The sequence below is a fragment of the Oncorhynchus tshawytscha genome, unplaced genomic scaffold, assembly GCF_018296145.1.
Source record: "Oncorhynchus tshawytscha isolate Ot180627B unplaced genomic scaffold, Otsh_v2.0 Un_contig_3855_pilon_pilon, whole genome shotgun sequence".
In the NCBI taxonomy this organism is placed as follows: Eukaryota; Metazoa; Chordata; class Actinopteri; order Salmoniformes; family Salmonidae; genus Oncorhynchus; species Oncorhynchus tshawytscha.
In genome coordinates this window covers 1-22500 of record NW_024608635.1, presented here as the reverse complement: position 1 = coordinate 22500, position 22500 = coordinate 1, and the positions used below count along the sequence as shown (strand labels likewise).

The 22500-nt window shown below is 46.6% G+C and overlaps 2 protein-coding genes across 2 annotated transcripts in view; both read right to left on the bottom strand.

Moving 5' to 3' along the window:
* The window catches only part of LOC121843686 (general transcription factor 3C polypeptide 1-like), a gene marked incomplete at its 3' end in the record, with an annotated part of 63245 nt that extends 48830 nt beyond the window's left edge, over positions 1 to 14415 (bottom strand). The window contains 9 exon segments of the mRNA XM_042313454.1: positions 331 to 448; positions 1176 to 1353; positions 5915 to 6011; positions 9794 to 9891; positions 10603 to 10712; positions 10715 to 10747; positions 11771 to 12073; positions 12429 to 12538; positions 14399 to 14415. Of these exon segments, the coding sequence (XP_042169388.1) occupies positions 331 to 448; positions 1176 to 1353; positions 5915 to 6011; positions 9794 to 9891; positions 10603 to 10712; positions 10715 to 10747; positions 11771 to 12073; positions 12429 to 12538; positions 14399 to 14415 (1064 nt within the window).
* Positions 14416 to 15818: 1403 nt separating this feature from the next.
* Positions 15819 to 22050, bottom strand: LOC121843685 (general transcription factor 3C polypeptide 1-like; the record flags this gene model as incomplete). The annotated part of the gene is made up of 4 exons (XM_042313453.1): positions 15819 to 16301; positions 18459 to 18562; positions 21723 to 21785; positions 22020 to 22050. Coding segments are annotated over 4 exons (283 nt in total), but the record flags the coding sequence as incomplete, so codon positions are not given.
* Between the last annotated feature and the right edge of the window lie 450 nt (positions 22051 to 22500).

The window sequence follows — 22500 nt, the reverse complement described above, 5'->3', positions numbered from 1 at the left end:
ACACACAGGTTACACACACACACAGGTTACACACACACACACAGGTTACACACACACACACAGGTTACACACACACACAGGTTACACACACACAGGTTACACACACACAGGTTACACACACACACAGGTTACACACACACAGGTTACACACACACAGGTTACACACACACAAGTTACACACACAGGTTACACACACACAGGTTACACACACACAGGTTACACACACACAGGTTACACACACACAGGTTACACACACACACAGGTTACACACACACAGGTTACACACACACACACACACACACACAGGTTACAGGTCTCTCTCCCCCTTACTTGAGCATGTGATCCAGGTGACGGAACTTGTGGCGGTCTGTATCCACGGGAACCCCAACTGGCCCCTCCTGGGATTTGGAGGCAGAGCTTCTCTTCGGACGCTCCTTCCTGATCACGCCTGGGAGAGAAAGAGGGAGAGAGGGGGAGAGATGGAGAGAGAGAGAAATGGAGAGAGAAATGGAGAGAGAAATGGAGAGAGAAATGGAGAGAGAGAGGGAGAGAGAAATGGAGAGAGAGGGAGAGAGAAATGGAGAGAGAGGGAGAGAGAAATGGAGAGAGAGGGAGAGAGAAATGGAGAGAGAGGGAGAGAGAAATGGAGAGAGAGGAGAGAGAAATGGAGAGAGAAATGGAGAGAGAGGGAGAGAGAAATGGAGAGAGAGGGAGAGAGAAATGGAGAGAGAGGGAGAGAGAAATGGAGAGAGAGGAGAGAGAAATGGAGAGAGAAATGGAGAGAGAAATGGAGAGAGAAATGGAGAGAGAAATGGAGAGAGAAATGGAGAGAGAGGGAGAGAGAAATGGAGAGAGAGGGAGAGAAATGGAGAGAGGGAGAGAGAAATGGAGATGGAGAGAGAAATGGAGACGGAGAGAGAAATGGAGACGGAGAGAGAAATGGAGAGAGAGGGAGAGAGAAATGGAGAGAGAAATGGAGAGAAATGGAGAGAGACAGAGAGAGAAATGGAGAGAGACAGAGAGAGAAATGGAGAGAGACAGAGTGAAAGGAGAGAAGGGGAGAGAGAGGGAGGGCAAGACGGCGTGAGTAGCCTGTGCATGCAGGCAGATCGTCGATAGTGATAGTTTTTGCATATGTGTGTGTTAGTGTGTGTATGTGTGTGTGTGGGGCCTACCAAGTGGTGTGTTGAGGCAGACACACATCAGGTCAAACCAGTAGTTATCTACGTCTGTCAGGGTGTTCAGGGTGTATCTGCGTCTCTCAAACACCCTCGTCTCCAACACCAGGTTATAGTGGGGCTCACACATAGTAGTGTCTACTATCATACAGTTACGCTTCACAAACAGGTACACCTAGAGAGGGGAGAGAGAGGGAGGGGGAGGGAGAGAGGGGGAGGGAGGGGGAGAGAGAGAGAGAGGGAGAGGGAGAGAGAGGGGGGGAGGGAGAGAGAGGGGAGGGGAGAGAGAGAGAGAGGGGAGGGAGAGAGAGAGGGGGAGAGAGAGAGGGGGGAGAGAGAGAGAGGAGAGGGGGAGAGAGAGGGAGGAGGGGGAGAGAGAGGAGAGAGAGAGGAGGGGGAGAGGGGAGAGAGAGAGGGGGAGAGGGGAGAGAGAGGAGCGGGAGAGAGAGGAGAGAGGGGGAGCGGGAGAGAGAGGAGAGAGGGGAGGGGGAGAGAGAGGAGAGGGGGAGAGAGAGGGGGGGGAGGGGGAGAGGAGGAGAGGGGGAGAGAGGGAGAGAGAGGAGCGGGAGAGAGAGGAGAGAGAGAGAGGAGGGGAGAGAGAGGAGAGAGGGAGAGAGAGAGGGGAGAGGGGAGAGAGAGAGGGAGAGAGAGAGAGGGGAGAGGAGAGAGAGGGGGAGGGGGGGAGAGAGGAGAGAGAGGGGGGGGGAGGGGGGAGAGAGAGAGGGAGGGGAGAGAGAGGAGAGAGAGGAGAGGGAGAGAGGAGAGAGGAGAGAGGGGGGGGGAGAGAGGGGAGGGGAGAGAGAGGGGGGGGGGGAGAGAGGGAGGGGGGGAGAGAGGGAGAGAGAGGGAGGAGGGGGAGAGAGGAGAGGGGAGGGGGAGAGAGGAGAGAGAGAGGAGAGGGGGAGAGAGAGAGGGGAGGGGGAGAGAGAGAGAGGGGGAGAGAGGGGGAGGGGGAGAGAGAGAGGGGAGAGAGAGGGAGAGAGAGAGAGGAGAGAGAGAGGGGAGGGGGAGAGAGAGGAGAGAGAGGAGGGGGAGAGAGAGAGAGGGAGGGAGGGGAGAGAGGGGAGAGAGAGAGAGGGGAGGGGGAGAGAGAGGAGAGAGAGAGGGGAGGGGGAGAGAGAGGATAGGGGGAGAGAGGGGGAGGAGGGGAGAGAGGAGAGGGGAGAGAGAGAGGAGAGGGGAGAGAGAGGAGAGAGAGAGGGGAGAGAGAGAGAGGGAGGAGAGAGAGAGAGGGGAGAGAGAGAGGGAGAGAGAGAGAGAGGGAGGGGGAGAGAGAGGAGGGGGAGAGAGAGAGAGAGGAGGGGGAGAGAGGGAGAGAGAGGAGGGGGAGAGAGAGGAGAGGGGAGGGGGAGAGAGAGAGGAGAGAGAGAGGAGAGAGACAGAAAGGAGGAGACAGAGACAGAAGCACATTGTAAATAGAGACAGCTAATTAGCCCAACACCTTGTCAAAATCAAATAGTTAGAGATTACATGAACGATGATAAGGGCGGGTCGGTTGTACAGTCTGACACCTCAGTCCTTACCCACCCTGCTGATAAGGGCGGGTCGGTTGTACAGTCAGACACCTCAGTCCTTACCCACCCTGCTGATAAGGGCGGGTCGGTTGTACAGTCAGATACCTCAGTCCTTACCCACCCTGCTGATAAGGGCGGGTCGGTTGTACAGTCTGATACCTCAGTCCTTACCCACCCTGCTGATAAGGGCGGGTCGGTTGTACAGTCAGATACCTCAGTCCTTACCCACCCTGCTGATAAGGGCGGGTCGGTTGTACAGTCAGACACCTCAGTCCTTACCCACCCTGCTGATAAGGGCGGGTCGGTTGTACAGTCAGATACCTCAGTCCTTACCCACCCTGCTGATAAGGGCGGGTCGGTTGTACAGTCTGATACCTCAGTCCTTACCCACCCTGCTGATAAGGGCGGGTCGGTTGTACAGTCTGATACCTCAGTCCTTACCCACCCTGCTGATAAGGGCGGGTCGGTTGTTCTCATGGACGCTAATCAGGCTACTTGACTTTTTATTAGACCACTCGCAAGAACATTTTTGTAAAGGACACCAGCAGTATGATCTCAGAACAGCTCCCCTCCTAAAGGACACCAGCATCGTGTGATGATTGTGATTCTATTGTGAGGATTGTGATTCTATTGTGATGATTGTGATTCTATTGTGAGGATTGTGATTCTATTGTGAGGATTGTGATTCTATTGTGAGGATTGTGATTCTATTGTGATGATTGTGATTCTATTGTGATGATTGTGATTCTATTGTGATGATTGTGATTCTATTGTGATGATTGTGATTCTATTGTGATGATTGTGATTCTATTGTGATGATTGTGATTCTATTCATTGTAATTGTTTGTAGGCTTATGTAGCCACATTGTATCTATGATCGTACGCTATCCATTCATGTTTTTTTGTATGCTATTTTAATATATGAGAATTAACCAATGACATCAGGCCACACCTGGCCATGATTACAGACACCTGTGTGTGTGTCTTTTGACACTATATAAACGAGTCACCCTGCAATGTTTGTCATTATACCCTGATGAAGACAGCTTGTCTGTGGAAACGTTGGACATTAACATTTTTACGTCTGAGCTCCTAGAGTGTGCGGCTCTTAAGTGTTCCACTCTGCTAGCCAGCGCCTCGCCTAAATAGGTGTGTTTATTTCGCCTCTAGACATATTACCTGAGGTACCTCGACACCAGTTCCCCCGCACATTGTACTGGTACATCCTGTATATAGACCCACTGTTGTTATTTTACTGCTGCTCTTTAATGACTTGTTATTTTTATCTCTTACTTTTTTGGGGGCATTTTCTTGAAAACGGCATTGTTGATTAAGGGCTTGTCAGTAAGGTAAGGTCTACACCCGTTGTATTCAGCATTTCACTGTAAGGTCTACTACACCTGTTGTATTCAGCATTTCACTGTAAGGTCTACTACACCTGTTGTATTCAGCATTTCACTGTGAGGTCTACTACACCTGTTGTATTCAGCATTTCACTGTAAGGTCTACTACACCTGTTGTATTCAGCATTTCACTGTGAGGTCTACTACACCTGTTGTATTCAGCATTTCACTGTAAGGTCTACTACACCTGTTGTATTCAGCATTTCACTGTAAGGTCTACTACACCTGTTGTATTCAGCATTTCACTGTGAGGTCTACTACACCTGTTGTATTCAGCATTTCACTGTAAGGTCTACTACACCTGTTGTATTCAGCATTTCACTGTAAGGTCTACTACACCTGTTGTATTCAGCATTTCACTGTGAGGTCTACTACACCTGTTGTACTCAGCATTTCACTGTCAGGTCTACTACACCTGTTGTATTCAGCATTTCACTGTGAGGTCTACTACACCTGTTGTATTCAGCATTTCACTGTAAGGTCTACTACACCTGTTGTATTCAGCATTTCACTGTAAGGTCTCTACACCTGTTGTACTCAGCATTTCACTGTAAGGTCTACTACACCTGTTGTATTCAGCATTTCACTGTAAGGTCTACTACACCTGTTGTATTCAGCATTTCACTGTGAGGTCTACTACACCTGTTGTATTCAGCATTTCACTGTAAGGTCTACTACACCTGTTGTATTCAGCATTTCACTGTAAGGTCTACTACACCTGTTGTATTCAGCATTTCACTGTAAGGTCTACTACACCTGTTGTATTCAGCATTTCACTGTAAGGTCTACTACACCTGTTGTATTCAGCATTTCACTGTAAGGTCTACTACACCTGTTGTATTCAGCATTTCACTGTAAGGTCTACTACACCTGTTGTATTCAGCATTTCACTGTAAGGTCTACTACACCTGTTGTATTCAGCATTTCACTGTAAGGTCTACTACACCTGTTGTATTCAGCATTTCACTGTAAGGTCTACTACACCTGTTGTATTCAGCATTTCACTGTAAGGTCTACTACACCTGTTGTATTCAGCATTTCACTGTAAGGTGAAATGTACCTGTTGTATTCAGCACAGGTGACTAATACAATTTGATTTGAGACGCGTGCAGACTCGTTATAACTTCAGCTTGAAGCACAACGTGATTTGTCTCTCTAAGAGAACGTTAAAAAAATTCTAGGGAATCATTTAGCATTTTGTTCGAGTCGTGAAGCTCCAAATCTGTCTGAGAATATCACACCACGATGAAACCATAATGGTTGGACTCGCCAGACGGGTCACCGTTCATCTGCCGTCACACCATTGGCTGGTACAGAGCAAGAGGAAATCTATTCTTTATCTGGATAGGCCAGAAAACGTGACATCACTCCCTATGCAAATCTGGGTTCTGAAACCTGACACTATTCCTTATCTGGATAGGCCAGAAAACGTGACATCACTCCCTATGCAAATCTGGGTTCTGAAACCTGACACTATTCCTTATCTGGATAGGCCAGAAAACGTGACATCACTCCCTATGCAAATCTGGGTTCTGAAACCTGACACTATTCCTTATCTGGATAGGCCAGAAAACGTGACATCACTCCCTATGCAAATCTGGGTTCTGAAACCTGACACTTCAAGGAAGCTCCGCTCAGAGTGGAAGCAGAGACGAGACGGACGAAGCTTTCTGACATTATATAAGGCACAGGACCCTACAGCGTTCACGCAGCGCTTTGCACACCTAAAGATCCGTGTGGCACCGGACCACAGCCGCTCAAGTACCCCATATACTGGACTTGACATGTGTAATTGATGTATTTGTGCAAGATGAGGTACCTGGTCTTTGTCTTGGAACTTCTCCACCGGGCCAAACTGCAGCAGACCCATGAAAATCAGACGCTGCATGCTGTCATGGAAACTAAAGATGTACTTCCTGGATGATAGATAGAAACAGGAAATATATCAACGACACTTCCTGTTATGGCTTCTTCTGATTGGACGACGCAAAGAGGGTCTTTACGCGACCGTTTGTAATTGGGCGACAGAAATAAATGAACAAATCACGTCACCCCGTGTGTGTGTATTTAACTTGTGTGTGTGTGTATATTTAACTAGTGTGTGCGTGTATTTAACTAGTGTGTGTGTGTATTTAACTAGTGTGTGTGTGTGTATTTAACTAGTGTGTGTGTGTATATTTAACTAGTGTGTGTGTGTATATTTAACTAGTGTGTGTGTGTATTTAACTAGTGTGTGTGTGTTATATTAACTAGTGTGTGTGTGTATTTAACTAGTGTGTGTGTATATTTAACTAGTGTGTGTGTATATTTAACTAGTGTGTGTGTGTATTTAACTAGTGTGTGTGTGTATTTAACTAGTGTGTGTGTGTATATTTAACTAGTGTGTGTGTGTATATTTAACTAGTGTGTGTGTGTGTATATTTAACTAGTGTGTGTGTGTGTATATTTAACTAGTGTGTGTGTGTATTTAACTAGTGTGTGTGTGTATATTTAACTAGTGTGTGTATATTTAACTAGTGTGTGTGTGTATATTTAACTAGTGTGTGTGTATTTAACTAGTGTGTGTGTGTATTTAACTAGTGTGTGTGTGTATATTTAACTAGTGTGTGTGTGTGTGTGTGTATATTTAACTAGTGTGTGTGTGTATATTTAACTAGTGTGTGTGTGTATATTTAACTAGTGTGTGTGTGTATATTTAACTAGTGTGTGTGTGTATATTTAACTAGTTGTGTGTATATTTAACTAGTGTGTGTGTGTGTATATTTAACTAGTGTGTGTGTGTATTTTAACTAGTGTGTGTGTGTGTATATTTAACTAGTGTGTGTATATTTAACTAGTGTGTGTATATTTAACTAGTGTGTGTATATTTAACTAGTGTGTGTGTGTGTATTTAACTAGTGTGTGTGTGTGTATTTAACTAGTGTGTGTGTGTATATTTAACTAGTGTGTGTGTGTATATTTAACTAGTGTGTGTGTGTATATTTAACTAGTGTGTGTGTGTGTATATTTAACTAGTGTGTGTGTGTGTATTTAACTAGTGTGTGTGTATATTTAACTAGTGTGTGTGTATTTAACTAGTGTGTGTGTATTTAACTAGTGTGTGTGTGTGTGTGTGTGTATATTTAACTAGTGTGTGTGTCACCGTTTGTGCAGTAGTTGGGTCTTCATGAACAAATCACGTCACCCCGTGTGTGTGTGTATTTAACTTGTGTGTGTGCGTATATTTAACTAGTGTGTGCGTGTATTTAACTAGTGTGTGCGTGTATTTAACTAGTGTGTGTGTGTATATTTAACTAGTGTGTGTGTGTATTTAACTAGTGTGTGCGTGTATTTAACTAGTGTGTGTGTATTTAACTAGTGTGTGTGTATTTAACTAGTGTGTGTGTGTATATTTAACTAGTGTGTGTGTGTATTTAACTAGTGTGTGTGTGTATATTTAACTAGTGTGTGTGTGTATTTAACTAGTGTTATTTAACTAGTGTGTGTGTGTATATTTAACTAGTGTGTGTGTGTGTATATTTAACTAGTGTGTGTGTGTGTATATATTTAACTAGTGTGTGTGTGTGTGTATTTAACTAGTGTGTGTGTGTGTATATTTAACTAGTGTGTGTGTGTATATTTAACTAGTGTGTGTGTGTATATTTAACTAGTGTGTGTGTGTATATTTAACTAGTGTGTGTATATTTAACTAGTGTGTGTGTGTATATTTAACTAGTGTGTGTGTGTGTATATTTAACTAGTGTGTGTATATGTGTGTGTATATTTAACTAGTGTGTGTGTGTGTGTGTATTTAACTAGTGTGTGTGTGTATTTAACTAGTGTGTGTGTGTGTGTGTGTATTTAACTAGTGTGTGTGTGTGTATATTTAACTAGTGTGTGTGTATATTTAACTAGTGTGTGTGTATATTTAACTAGTGTGTGTGTGTATATTTAACTAGTGTGTGTGTATATTTAACTAGTGTGTGTGTGTATTTAACTAGTGTGTGTGTATATTTAACTAGTGTGTGTGTGTGTGTTATTTAACTAGTGTGTGTGTGTATATTTAACTAGTGTGTGTGTGTATATTTAACTAGTGTGTGTGTGTGTATATTTAACTAGTGTGTGTGTGTATATTTAACTAGTGTGTGTATATTTAACTAGTGTGTGTGTGTATATTTAACTAGTGTGTGTGTGTGTGTATATTTAACTAGTGTGTGTATATTTAACTAGTGTGTGTGTGTGTATATTTAACTAGTGTGTGTGTGTGTGTATTTAACTAGTGTGTGTGTGTGTATATTTAACTAGTGTGTGTGTGTGTATTTAACTAGTGTGTGTGTGTATATTTAACTAGTGTGTGTGTGTGTGTGTGTATTTAACTAGTGTGTGTGTGTATATTTAACTAGTGTGTGTGTATATTTAACTAGTGTGTGTGTGTATTTAACTAGTGTGTGTGTATTTTAACTAGTGTGTGTGTGTGTGTGTGTGTGTATTTAACTAGTGTGTGTGTGTATATTTAACTAGTGTGTGTGTGTATATTTAACTAGTGTGTGTGTGTATATTTAACTAGTGTGTGTATATTTAACTAGTGTATTTAACTAGTGTGTGTGTGTATTTAACTAGTGTGTGTGTATTTAACTAGTGTGTGTGTGTGTGTGTGTGTGTATTTAACTAGTGTGTGTGTGTGTATTTAACTAGTGTGTGTGTGTATATTTAACTAGTGTGTGTGTGTATATTTAACTAGTGTGTGTGTGTATATTTAACTAGTGTGTGTGTGTGTATTTAACTAGTGTGTGTGTGTATATTTAACTAGTGTGTGTGTGTTTTAACTAGTGTGTGTGTGTATTTAACTAGTGTGTGTGTGTATATTTAACTAGTGTGTGTGTGTATTTTAACTAGTGTGTGTGTGTATATTTAACTAGTGTGTGTGTATATTTAACTAGTGTGTGTGTATTTAACTAGTGTGTGTGTGTATTTAACTAGTGTGTGTGTGTGTTTTAACTAGTGTGTGTGTGTATTTAACTAGTGTGTGTGTGTGTGTATTTAACTAGTGTGTGTGTGTATATTTAACTAGTGTGTGTGTGTATTTTAACTAGTGTGTGTATATTTAACTAGTGTGTGTGTGTATTTAACTAGTGTGTGTATTTAACTAGTGTGTGTGTATTTAACTAGTGTGTGTATATTTAACTAGTGTGTGTGTATTTAACTAGTGTGTGTGTGTATTTAACTAGTGTGTGTATATTTAACTAGTGTGTGTGTATTTAACTAGTGTGTGTGTATTTAACTAGTGTGTGTGTGTATTTAACTAGTGTGTGTATATTTAACTAGTGTGTATATTTAACTAGTGTTTGTGTGTGTATATTTAACTAGTGTGTGTGTATTTAACTAGTGTGTGTGTATATTTAACTAGTGTGTGTGTATATTTAACTAGTGTGTGTGTGTATATTTAACTAGTGTGTGTGTATATTTAACTAGTGTGTGTGTGTATTTTAACTAGTGTGTGTGTGTATTTAACTAGTGTGTGTGTGTATTTAACTAGTGTGTGTGTGTATTTAACTAGTGTGTGTGTATATTTAACTAGTGTGTGTGTGTATATTTAACTAGTGTGTGTGTGTATATTTAACTAGTGTGTGTATTTAACTAGTGTGTGTGTGTGTATTTAACTAGTGTGTGTTGTGTATTTAACTAGTGTGTGTGTATATTTAACTAGTGTGTGTGTCACCGTTTGTGCAGTAGTTGGGTCTTCATCCTAGAAGGCAGGAACCTGATGAGGTAGTGCTGCTTCACTGGGTCGTTCAGATACTCCTCCAAACCATCCACCTAACACACAGAGACAGAGACACAGAGACACAGAGAGTCAGAGACACACACAGACACAAAGAGAGAGACAGAGAGACACACAGACACACAGAGAGAGAGATACAGAGACAGAGACACAGACACACAGACACACAGAGAGAGAGACACAGAGAGAGACAGATAGACAGAGAGAGAGAGAGACAGACAGAGACACACACACACACAGAGAGAGAGAGAGAGAGACAGAGAGAGACACAGACAGAGAGACACACAGAGAGAGAGAGAGAGAGAGAGAGAGGGAGAGACACACACAGAGAGAGAGACAGAGACAGAGAGTGAGAGAGACAGACAGACACACACAGAGAGACAGAGAGACAGAGAGAGAGAGAGAGAGAGAGACAGAGACAGACACACAGAGAGAGAGAGAGAGAGAGAGAGAGAGAGAGAGACAGACAGACAGACATAGAGAGAGACAGAGAGTGAGACAGAGAGAGTGAGACAGAGACAGATTAAGTAAGAGGTGGCACTACTGTTTGAAAAATGTGTGTGTGTGTGTGTGTGTGTGTGTGTGTGTGTGTGTGTGTGTGTGTGTGTGTGTGTGTGTGTGTGTGTGTGTGAGTGAGTGAGTGAGTGTGAGTGAGTGAGTGTGTGTGTGTGTGTGTGTGTGTGTGTGTGTTAGAGAGTGTGTGTGTGTTAGAGAGTGAGTGTGTGTGTGTGTGTGTGTGTGTGTACCTTGAAGGATATCTGTATAATCTGAATGTAGATGGAGAGAGGCAGACAGAGAACAACATCAGAGGTCAGGGCCCAGCCTGGACCAAACTCTCTGTGGACCGGAGCCGGGGTATGAACCTCCTCCAAGACACCTCATCTACATAGACTAGGGAGGGGAGGAGAGAGGGGGAGGGGAGGAGGGGAGGAGAGGGAGAGGGAGGGGTAGGAGAGGAGAAGAGGGGCGAGGAGAGGAGAGGAGGGGCGAGAGGGGGGGTAGAGGGGGGAGAGGGAGGTTAGCATTCATTCACATATTATAGTAGCTATAACAGGAGAGGTTAGCATTCATTCACATATTATAGTAGCTATAACAGGAGAGGTTAGCATTCATTCACATATTATAGTAACCAATAACAGGGGAGGTTAGCATTCATTCACATATTATAGTAGCTATAACAGGAGAGGTTAGCATTCATTCACATATTATAGTAACCAATAACAGGAGAGGTTAGCATTCATTCACATATTATAGTAGCTATAACAGGGGAGGTTAGCATTCATTCACATAGTATAGTAACCAATAACAGGGGAGGTAAGCATTCATTCACATATTATAGTAACCAATAACAGGGGAGGTTAGCATTCATTCACATATTATAGCAACCAATAACAGGAGAGGTTAGCATTCATTCACATATTATAGTAACCAATAACAGGGGAGGTTAGCATTCATTCACATATTATAGTAACCAATAACAGGGGAGGTTAGCATTCATTCACATATTATAGTAACCAATAACAGGGGAGGTTAGCATTCATTCACATATTATAGCAACCAATAACAGGAGAGGTTAGCATTCATTCACATATTATAGTACCAATAACAGGGGAGGTTAGCATTCATTCACATATTATAGTAACCAATAACAGGGGAGGTTAGCATTCATTCACATATTATAGTAACCAATAACAGGGGAGGTTAGCATTCATTCACATATTATAGTACCAATAACAGGGGAGGTTAGCATTCATTCACATATTATAGTAGCTATAACAGGGGAGCTTAGCATTCATTCACATATTATAGTAGCTATAACAGGGGAGGTTAGCATTCATTCACATATTATAGTAACCAATAACAGGAGAGGTTAGCATTCATTCACATATTATAGCACCAAAACAGGAAATGTACCTTTCATGTCAGGGTCATGTCCAACATCTGTCAGATTGATCACGTCCTGCCCTTCCTCAGCCAGCGATGACATCACTTCCGGGTCAGGGGTCAGGCCTGGCTGTCCCTCTGTGGAGGTGGGGTCACTTACTGCAGCGTTGTCAGTGGGTGGGCTCTGGGTGTCAGGGAGGTCAGAGTTCTGGGGGTTGGGGGAGTCTGTGTTTCGAGGGGTTGAGGTGGGGAGGTCTGAGTTTTGGGGATTGGGGGAGTCTGTGTTTCGGGGGGTTGAGGTGGGGAGGTCTGAGTTCTGGGGATTGGGGGAGTCTGTGTTTTGGGGGTTGAGGTGGGGAGGTCAGAGTTCTGGGGTTGGGGAGTCTGTGTTTCGAGGGTTGAGGTGGGGAGGTCTGAGTTTTGGGGATTGGGGGAGTCTGTGTTTTGGGGTTGAGGTGGGGAGGTCTGAGTTCTGGGGATTGGGGAGTCTGTGTTTTGGGGGTTGAGGTGGGGGGTCTGAGTTCTGGGGATTGGGGGAGTCTGTGTTTCGGGGGCTTGAGGTGGGGAGGTCTGAGTTCTGGGGATTGGGGGAGTCTGTGTTTTGGGGGTTGAGGTGGGGAGGCCTGTGTGTTCAGAGCTAGAAGGATGGGTGTCGTCAGGGTGTGTAGTTTGGGGTTGTGAGGGTTACTGGGGGTGGTGGGGTTATCAGTGGGGAGGACGATAGAGCTGGAGGTGTTGTGGAGGTCAGGGGGAGTGGGGGTAGAGGGGTGTCTCAGGGGGTGTCCGTAGACCAGATACCTAGGAAGACATTTGATCAATGATAAACAAGTGTTTCTCTGACTTCATTACTTTTGTAACTGAACCCCCTTACGTTGCCCAGTACACACTGTGTGGCATGAAATACTAGTTTTACTAGAACAATAAATGTAATTAAATCCAAAATACTTTATTCATCCGAACAAAGAGAAAAGTAACTTGACTCCGGGACTAGTTAAGACTAATACTGACTCCGGGACTAGTTAAGGCAAATACTGACTCCGGGACTAGTTAAGGCAAATACTGACTGTGGGACTAGTTAAGGCTAATACTGACTGTGGGACTAGTTAGTTTAAGGGTAATGCTGACTGTGGGACTAGTTAAGGCTAATACTGACTGTGGGACTAGTTAAGGCTAATACTGACTGTGGGACTAGTTAAGGCTAATACTGACTGTGGGACTAGTTAAGGCTAATACTGACTGTGGGACTAGTTAAGGCTAATACTGACTGTGGGACTAGTTAAGGCTAATACTGACTGTGGGACTAGTTAAGGCTAATACTGACTGTGGGACTAGTTAAGGCTAATACTGACTGTGGGACTAGTTAAGGCTAATACTGACTCCGGGACTAGTTAAGGCTAATACTGACTCCGGGACTAGTTAAGGCTAATACTGACTCCGGGACTAGTTCAGGCTAATACTGACTGTGGGACTAGTTCAGGGTAATACTGACTGTGGGACTAGTTCAGGGTAATACTGACTGCGGGACTAGTTCAGGGTAATACTGACTCTGGGACTAGTTAAGGCTAATACTGACTCTGGGACTAGTTAAGGCTAATACTGACTCTGGGACTAGTTAGTTTAAGGGTAATACTGACTGTGGGACTAGTTAGTTTAAGGGTAATACAGACTGTGGGACTAGTTAGTTTAAGGGTAATACTGACTGTGGGACTAGTTAGTGTAAAGGTAATACTGACTGTGGGACTAGTTAGTTTAAGGGTAATACTGACTGTGGGACTAGTTAAGGCTAATACTGACTCTGGGACTAGTTAAAACTAATACTGACTCTGGGACTAGTTAAGGCTAATACTGACTGTGGGACTAGTTAGTTTAATACTGACTACTGACTGTGGCTAACTAGACTCTAGACTAGTTAAGGCTAATACTGACTCGGGACTAGTTCAAGGTAATACTGACTGTGGGACTAGTTAAGGCTAATACTGACTCTGGGACTAGTTAAAGGCTAATACTGACTCTGGGACTAGTTAAGGCTAATACTGACTCTGGGACTAGTTAAGGCTAATACTGACTCTGGGACTAGTTAGTTTAAGGGTAATACTGACTGTGGGACTAGTTAGTTTAAGGGTAATACAGACTGTGGGACTAGTTAGTTTAAGGGTAATACTGACTGTGAGACTAGTTAGTTTAAAGGCTAATACTGACTGTGGGACTAGTTAGTTTAAGGGTAATACTGACTGTGGGACTAGTTAGTTTAAGGGTAATACTGACTCTGGGACTAGTTAGTTAAGGCTAATACTGACTCTCAGGGACTATCTAAGGCTGGTACCCCAAAGACTGACCTGGGACTGGGGTTAAAGGTAATACTGACTGTGGGACTAGTTAAGGCTAAGACTGACTGGGGGACTAGAGAGATTTAAGGAGTTGAGACCTGGGACTGGGGGACTAGTTAGTTTAAAGAGTAAGACTTGACTGGGACTGTTAGTTTAGAGAGAGAGACTTGAGACCTGGGACTGGGGAGTTTAAAGAGAAGACTTGAAGAGACCTGGGACTGGGGGAGGAGGAGTTTAGACCTGGGACTGGGGAATACTGACTGTGAGACCTGGGACTGGGGGAAGGAGTAATACTTGAGACCTGGGACTGGGGACAAGAAGGACTTGAGACCTGGGACTGGGAGGCATCTTGAGACCTGGGACTGGGGGGAAAGACCTGACTGAGACCTGGGACTGGGGGGGACAGAGAGAGACTTGAGACCTGGGACTGGGGAGAGAGAGAGAGAGACTTGAGACCTGGGACTGGGGGGAGAGACAGAGAGAGACTTGAGACCTGGGACTGGGGGGAGAGAGAGAGAGAGAGACTTGAGACCTGGGACTGGGGGAGAGAGAGAGAGACTTGAGACAGGGACAGAGTTCCAGGACCTGGGACAGAACAACCATCTCAGACTGAACAGGACTTCCAGGGAGAGGGTAACACCATCTCAGCTACTGAACAGTCAGGACTTCCTGGGAACAACCATCTCAGACTGAACAGTCAGGTTCCAGGTAGACTTGAGGGTACAACCATCTCAGCTACTGAACAGTCAGGTTCCAGGTAGCAGGGTAACAACCATCTCAGCTACTGAACAGTCAGGTTCCAGGGTAACAACCATCTCAGCTACTGAACAGTCAGGTTCCAGGTAGCAGGGTAACAACCATCTCAGCTACTGAACAGTCAGGTTCCAGGTAGCAGGGTAACAACCATCTCAGCTACTGAACAGTCAGGTTCCAGGGTAACAACCATCTCAGCTACTGAACAGTCAGGTTCCAGGTAGCAGGGTAACAACCATCTCAGCTACTGAACAGTCAGGTTCAGGTAGCAGGGTAACAACCATCTCAGCTACTGAACAGTCAGGTTCCAGGTAGCAGGGTAACAACCATCTCAGCTACTGAACAGTCAGGTTCCAGGGTAACAACCATCTCAGCTACTGAACAGTCAGGTTCCAGGTAGCAGGGTAACAACCATCTCAGCTACTGAACAGTCAGGTTCCAGGTAGCAGGGTAACAACCATCTCAGCTACTGAACAGTCAGGTTCCAGGTAGTAGGGGTAACAACCATCTCAGCTACTGAACAGTCAGGTTCCAGGTAGCAGGGTAACAACCATCTCAGCTACTGAACAGTCAGGTTCCAGGTAGCAGGGTAACAACCATCTCAGCTACTGAACAGTCAGGTTCAGGTAGCAGGGTAACAACCATCTCAGCTACTGAACAGTCAGGTTCCAGGGTAACAACCATCTCAGCTACTGAACAGTAACAGGGTAACATCTCAGCTCACTGAACAGTCAGGTTCCAGGGTAACAACCATCTCAGCTACTGAACAGTCAGGTTCAGGTAGCAGGGTAACAACCATCTCAGCTACTGAATAGTCAGGTTCCAGGTAGCAGGGTAACAACCATCTCAGCTACTGAACAGTCAGGTTCCAGGGTAACAACCATCTCAGCTACTGAACAGTCAGGTTCCAGGGTAACAACCATCTCAGCTACTGAACAGTCAGGTTCCAGGTAGCAGGGTAACAACCATCTCAGCTACTGAACAGTCAGGTTCAGGTAGCAGGGTAACAACCATCTCAGCTACTGAACAGTCAGGTTCCAGGTAGCAGGGTAACAACCATCTCAGCTACTGAACAGTCAGGTTCCAGGTAGCAGGGTAACAACCATCTCAGCTACTGAACAGTCAGGTTCCAGGTAGCAGGGTAACAACCATCTCAGCTACTGAACAGTCAGGTTCCAGGTAGCAGGGTAACAACCATCTCAGCTACTGAACAGTCAGGTTCCAGGTAGCAGGGTAACAACCATCTCAGCTACTGAACAGTCAGGTTCCAGGTAGCAGGGTAACAACCATCTCAGCTACTGAACAGTCAGTTCCAGGTAGCAGGGTAACACAGAAGTTTACCTATCTTTGAAGTTCCTCAGTTGTTTGTCTTGGTCTCCCATCTTGTCCTCTGTTCTCATATTCTGGGGTTCAGCAGGGACCTCATTTCCCACACTGCTCCTCTCTCTCTCCTTCGCTTCTCCTCTTCCTGCATTTCATTACTACAGAGAGAGGAGGATGGAGAGAGGAGAAGGGAGGATGGAGAGAGAGAGAGAGAGGAGGATCAGAGAGAGAGAGGTCAGAGAGAGTAGAGAGGATTAAGAAGGAGGATGGATCAGAGACTGAACAGAGGAGGTTGTCTGTAGAGAAAGAGGAGGGATCTCAGCTACTGAACAGTCAGGTTCCAGGAGGATAGCAGGGTAAGAGAGAGGATGGAGAGAGAGCAGAGGATCTGATCTCCAAGGTTTGGCTACTGAACAGTATCTGTTCTCATGATGTTCAGCAGGGATATAGAGGGAGGATGGAGAGAGGAGGATGTCTCTCCTTCGGAGGATGGAGAGATTAGCTAGGAGAGGAGGATGGAGAGAGAGAGGAGATGGAGGATGGAGAAGAGGATGGAGAGTTCTTAGAGAGGAGGGAGAGAGATGGAGAGAGGGAGGATGGAGAGAGAGAGAGATGGAGAGAGAGAGAGGGAGGATGGAGAGAGAGAAGGAGGATGGAGAGAGAGAGGAGAAGGGAGGATGGAGATGGAGAGAGAGAGAGGATGGAGAGAGAGAGGGGAGGATGGAGAGAGAGGAGAGATGGAGAGAGAGAGGAGGATGGAGAGAGAGAGAGAGAGAGAGAGGAGGAAGATGGAGAGAGAGAGAGAGGAGGATGAGAGGAGGAGAGATGAGGAGGAGAGAGAGGAGAGAGGAGGATGGAGAGAGAGAGAGAGATAGAGGATGGAGAGAGAGAGAGAGAGAGGAGGATGGAGAGAGAGAGAGAGAGAGAGGATGGAGAGAGGATGGAGGATGGAGAGAGAGAGAGAGAGGATGGAGGATGGAGAGAGAGAGAGGAGGATGGAGAGAGAGAGAGAGGAGGATGGAGGATAGAGATGGAGGATGGAGAGAGAGAGAGGAGGGGATGGAGAGATAGAGAGGAGGATGGAGAGGAGAGGATGGAGGATGGAGAGAGAGAGAGAGGATGGAGAGGATGAGAGGAGAGATGGAGAGAGATGAGAGAGGAAAGGAGGATGGAGAGAGAGAGAGAGAGATGGAGGAGGATGGAGAGAAAGGAGGATGGAGAGAGAGAGAGAGAAAGGAGGATGGAGAGAGAGAGAGAAAGGAGGATGGAGAGAGAGAGAGAGAGAGAGGAGAGATGGAGGAGGATGGAGAGAGAGAGAGAGAGAGAGAGAGAGAGAGGAGGATGGAGAGAGAGAGAGAGAAGGAGGATGGAGAGAGAGAGAGAAGAGAGGAGAAGGAGAGAGAGGATGGAGGAGAGAGAGGATGGAGAGAGAGAGAGATGAGAGAGAGAGGATGGATGAAAGACGGATAGAGAGAAATTAAGAGAGCAGTTATACACACTTAAGTCTGTCTGTCTGTCTGTCTGTCTATCTATCTATCTGTCTCACCGTGCAGCAGGGTCGGTCTGTCTGTCTGTCTGTCTGTCTGTCTGTCTCACCGTGCAGCAGGGTCTGTCTGTCTGTCTGTCTCACCGTGCAGCAGGGTCTGTCTGTCTGTCTGTCTCACCGTGCAGCAGGGTCTGTCTGTCTGTCTGTCTGTCTCACCGTGCAGCAGGGTCTGTCTGTCTGTCTGTCTGTCTCACCGTGCAGCAGGGTCTGTCTGTCTGTCTGTCTGTCTCACCGTGCAGCAGGGTCTGTCTGTCTGTCTGTCTGTCTCACCGTGCAGCAGGGTCTGTCTGTCTGTCTGTCTCACCGTGCAGCAGGGTCTGTCTGTCTGTCTGTCTGTCTCACCGTGCAGCAGGGTCTGTCTGTCTGTCTGTCTGTCTCACCGTGCAGCAGGGTCTGTCTGTCTGTCTGTCTCACCGTCAGCAGGGTCTGTCTGTCTGTCTGTCTCACCGTGCAGCAGGGTCTGTCTGTCTGTCTGTCTGTCTCACCGTGCAGCAGGGTCTGTCTGTCTGTCTGTCTGTCTCACCGTGCAGCAGGGTCTGTCTGTCTGTCTGTCTGTCTCACCGTGCAGCAGGGTCTGTCTGTCTGTCTGTCTGTCTGTCTCACCGTGCAGCAGGGTCTGTCTGTCTGTCTGTCTCACCGTGCAGCAGGGTCTGTCTGTCTGTCTGTCTGTCTCACCGTGCAGCAGGGTCTGTCTGTCTCACCGTGCAGCAGGGTCTGTCTGTCTGTCTCACCGTGCAGCAGGGTCTGTCTGTCTGTCTGTCTGTCTCACCGTGCAGCAGGGTAGGAGCTGGAGATGCGGAAGCGGACCTGTTCTATAGCCGACTTCACTAAAGCATCACTAGGAGAGACAGAGGGGTGGACTATAAACTCCACCTGGAGGAGAGGAGGAGAGGGGGGGGGGAGGAGAGGAGAGGAGAAGAGAGGGGGAGTAGAGGGGGGAGGAGGTGAGGAGGAGGGAGAGGAGGAGAAGAAGACAAAGTGATAAACTGGAGAGAAACTAGATGAATATATCATCTATAGGTGATGAGTCATGGTAACAAGCTGTAAATGCCCTGTGTGAATTATGTCTGTTTATGTCCGGTGTGTGCAGTGATGATGATGAGGAGTGAGGATGATGATGAGATGATGGCAGTGTGTGATGATGAGTGATGTAAACGATGATGAGGATGGAGTGAAGTGGAGTGTGAGGAGGAGGAGGTGTGAGGAGGAGGTGTGTGTGCAGTGAGGAGTGAGGTGGAGCAGGGAGGGGGAGGAGGAGTGAGTGAGGTGTGTGTGCAGTGTGAGGAGGAGGGAGAAGTGAGAAATATCAAAGTGATAAACTGTGTATGAGGAGTGTGAACAGGAGGAGGGAGCAGGTGTGAGTGCAAAGTGATAAACTCATTATGTGCAGTGTGAATGTCATGCTATAGGTGTGTAGTCAGTGTGTGTGTGTGTGTGTGTGTGCACGTGTGTGTTTATATCCCGTGTGTGTGTGCAGTGTGTCCGTCTGTGTGTGTGTGTCCGGTGTGTGTGTGTGTGTGTGCACGTGTGTGTGTATGTGCAGTATTGTAATGCACAATGTGTGGTGCACGTGTGTCCGGTGTATGTGCGCGTGTGTGTGTGTGCAGTATGTGTGTGCACGTGTGTCAAGTATGTGCAGTGTGTGTGTGTGTGTGTGTGTGCAGTGTGTGTGTGTGTGTGTGTGTGTGTGTGTGTGTGTGTGCAGTGTGTGTGCAGTGTGTGTGTGTGCGCAGTGTGTGTGTGCGCAGTGTGTGTGTGTGTGTGCACAGTGTGTGTGTGTGTGTGTGTGTGTGTGTGTGTGTGTGCAGTGTGTGTGTGTGTGTGTGTGTGTCGGTGTGTGTGCGCAGTATTGTGTCGGTGTGTGTGTGCGCGTCGGTGTGTGTGCAGTGTGTGTGTGCAGTGTGTGTGCGCGCAGTGTGTGTGGCCGTGTGTCGGTGTATGTGCAGTGGTGTTGCGAACAGTGTTGTGCGTGTGACAGTGTATGTGCTGTATGTGCAGTGTGTGTGTGTGTGTGTGTGTGTGTGCAGTGTGTGTGTGTGTGTGTGTGCAGTGTGTGTACACGTGGTGTCGGTGTGTGCAGTGTGTGTGTGCAGTGTGTCTGGTGTATGTGTCGTGTGTGTGTGTGTGTGTGTGTGCAGTGTGTGTGTGTGCAGTGTGTGTGTGTGTCGGTGTGTGTGTATTATGCAGTGTGTGCAATGTGTCGTGCACGTGTGTCAGTGTATAACAGTGTGTGTGTGTGTGTGTGTCCGTGTGTGTGTGCAGTGCAGTGTGTGTGTGTGTGTGTGTGCAGCAGTGTGTGTGTGTGTGCAGTGTGTGTGTGTGTGTGTGTGTGTGTGTGTGTGTGTGTGTGCGCAGTGTGTGTGTGTGACAGTGATGTGTGTGTGTGTGTGTGTGTGCACAGTGTGTGTGTGTGTGTGTGTGTTCCGGTGTGTGTGTGCAGTGTGTGTGTGTGTGTGTGTGTGTGCGCAGTGTGTGTGTGTGCAGTTGTGTGCAGTGTGTGTGTGTGCGCAGTGTGTGCATGTGTCTTTGTGTGTGTGTGTGTCTGATGTATGTGCAGTGTGTGTGTGTGTGTGTGTGTGTGTGTGCAGTGTGTGTGGTGTGTGTGTGTGTGTGTGTGTGTGTGTGTGCAGTGTGTGTGTGTGTGCAGTGTGTGTGTGTGTGTGCAGTGTGTGTGTGTGTGCAGTGTGTGTGTGTGTCAGTGTGTGTGTTGTTGCTGTGTGTCCGTGTATGTGCAGTGTGTTCCTGAATAGTTTGGTCCCTCTTTAGACAGAGATCTGATGTATGTGCAGTGTGTGTGTGTGTGTGTGTGTGTGTGTGTGTGTGTGTGTGTGTGTGTGTGTGTGCAGTGTGTGTGTGTGTGTGTGTGTGCAGTGTGTGTGTGTGTGTGTGTGCAGTGTGCTGACTGTGTGTGTGTGTGTGTGTGTGTGTGTGTGCAGTGTGTGTGTGTGTGTGTGTGCATGTGTGTGTGTGTGTGTGTGTGTGTGTGTGTGTGTGTGTGTGTGTGTGTGTGTGTGTGAGATCTGATGTGTGTGTGTGTGTGTGTGTGTGTGCAGTGTGTGTGTGTGCAGTGTGTGTGTGTGTGTGTGTGTGTGTGTGTGTGTGTGTGTGTGTGTGTGAAACAGTTTGTGTTCCTGTTAGACAGAGATCTGATGTATGTGCAGTGTGTGTGTGTGCAGTGTGTGTGTGTGTGTGTGTGTGTGTGCAGTTGCTGACTCTGTCTGTCCCATAACAGTGTTCTGAACAGTTTGTGTTCCCTCTTTAGACAGATCTGATGTATGTGCAGTGTGTGCAGTGTGTGTGTGTGTGTGTGTGTGTGTGTGTGTGTGTGTGCAGTGTGTGTGTGTGTGTGTGTGTACCTGTGTGTGTGTTGTGTGTGTGCTCATGCAGTGTGTGTGTGTGTGTGCAGTAATGTGTGACATGTGTTCTTTGTGACAGTGATCTGATGTATGTGCAGTGTGTGTGTGTGTGCAGTGTGTGTGCAGTGTGTGTGTGTGTGTGTGTGTGTGTGTGTGTGTGTGTGTGTGTGTGTGTGTGTGTGTGTGTGTGCAGTATGTTACCTTCTTGCAACTCCGTCTTCCAGGACAGAGATTCTGATGTATGTGCAGTTTGAGCATTTCCCTCTTTGTGTGCAGTCTGATGTGTGTGCAGTGTGTGTGTGTGTGTGTGTGTGTGTGTGTGTGTGTGTGTGTGTGTGTGTGTGTGTGTGCAGTGTGTGATACCCTTCTTGCCCAGCTCCGTCCTGTATAGCAGTGGTTCTGAACAGTTTGAGCATTCCCTCTTGGAGCAGGAATCTGATGTATGTGCAGTGTGAGTGTGTGTATGTGTGTGTGTGTGTGTGTGTGTGTGCAGTGTGTGTGTGTGTGTGTGTGTGTGTGTGTGTGTACCTTCTTGCTGACTCCCGTCCTGTACTAACAGTATTCTGAACAGTTTGAGCATTCCTCTTTGGAGCAGAGATCTGATGACATGCAGTGTGTGTGTGTGTGTGTGTGTGTGTGTGTGTGTGTGTGTGTGTGTGCAGTGTGTGTGTGTGTACCTTCTTGCTGACTCCGTCCTGTATAACAGTGGTTTCTGAACAGTTTGAGCATTCCTCTTTAGACAGTCTGATGTATGTGCAGTGTGTGTGTGTGTGTGTGTGTGTGTGTGTGTGTGTGTGTGTGTGTGTGTGTGTGTGTGTGTGTGTGTGTGTGTGTGTGTGTGTGTGTGTGTACCTTCTTGCTGACTCCGTCTGTATAACAGTAGTTTCTGAACAGTTTGAGCATTTCCCTCTTTAGACAGAGATCTGATGAGACGAAGGATAGACTTCTTCAACACTTAGTGTTCACACATCTACCTTCTCCTCATCCTGAACCAGCCTCTGGATTCTAGAGGGACAGAGAGGGAGGAGGGGGAGAGAGAGAGGGGACAGAGAGAGGGGGACAGAGAGAGGGGGGACAGAGAGAGGGGGGACAGAGAGAGACGGACAGAGAGGGAGGGACAGAGAGAGACGGACAGAGAGGGACAGAGAGAGAGGGACAGAGAGAGAGGGACAGAGAGAGGGGGGACAGAGAGAGAGGGACAGAGAGAGAGGGACAGAGAGAGAGGGACAGAGAGAGAGGGACAGAAGAGAGGGACAGAGAGAGAGAGGGACAGAGAGAGAGAGGGACAGAGAGAGAGGGACAGAGAGAGAGAGGGACAGAGAGAGAGAGGGACAGAGAGAGAGAGGGACAGAGAGAGAGAGGGACAGAGAGAGAGAGGGACAGAGAGGAAAGAGAGACAGAGAGAGAGAGGGACAGAGAGAGAGAGGGGACAGAGAGAGAGAGGGGACAGAGAGA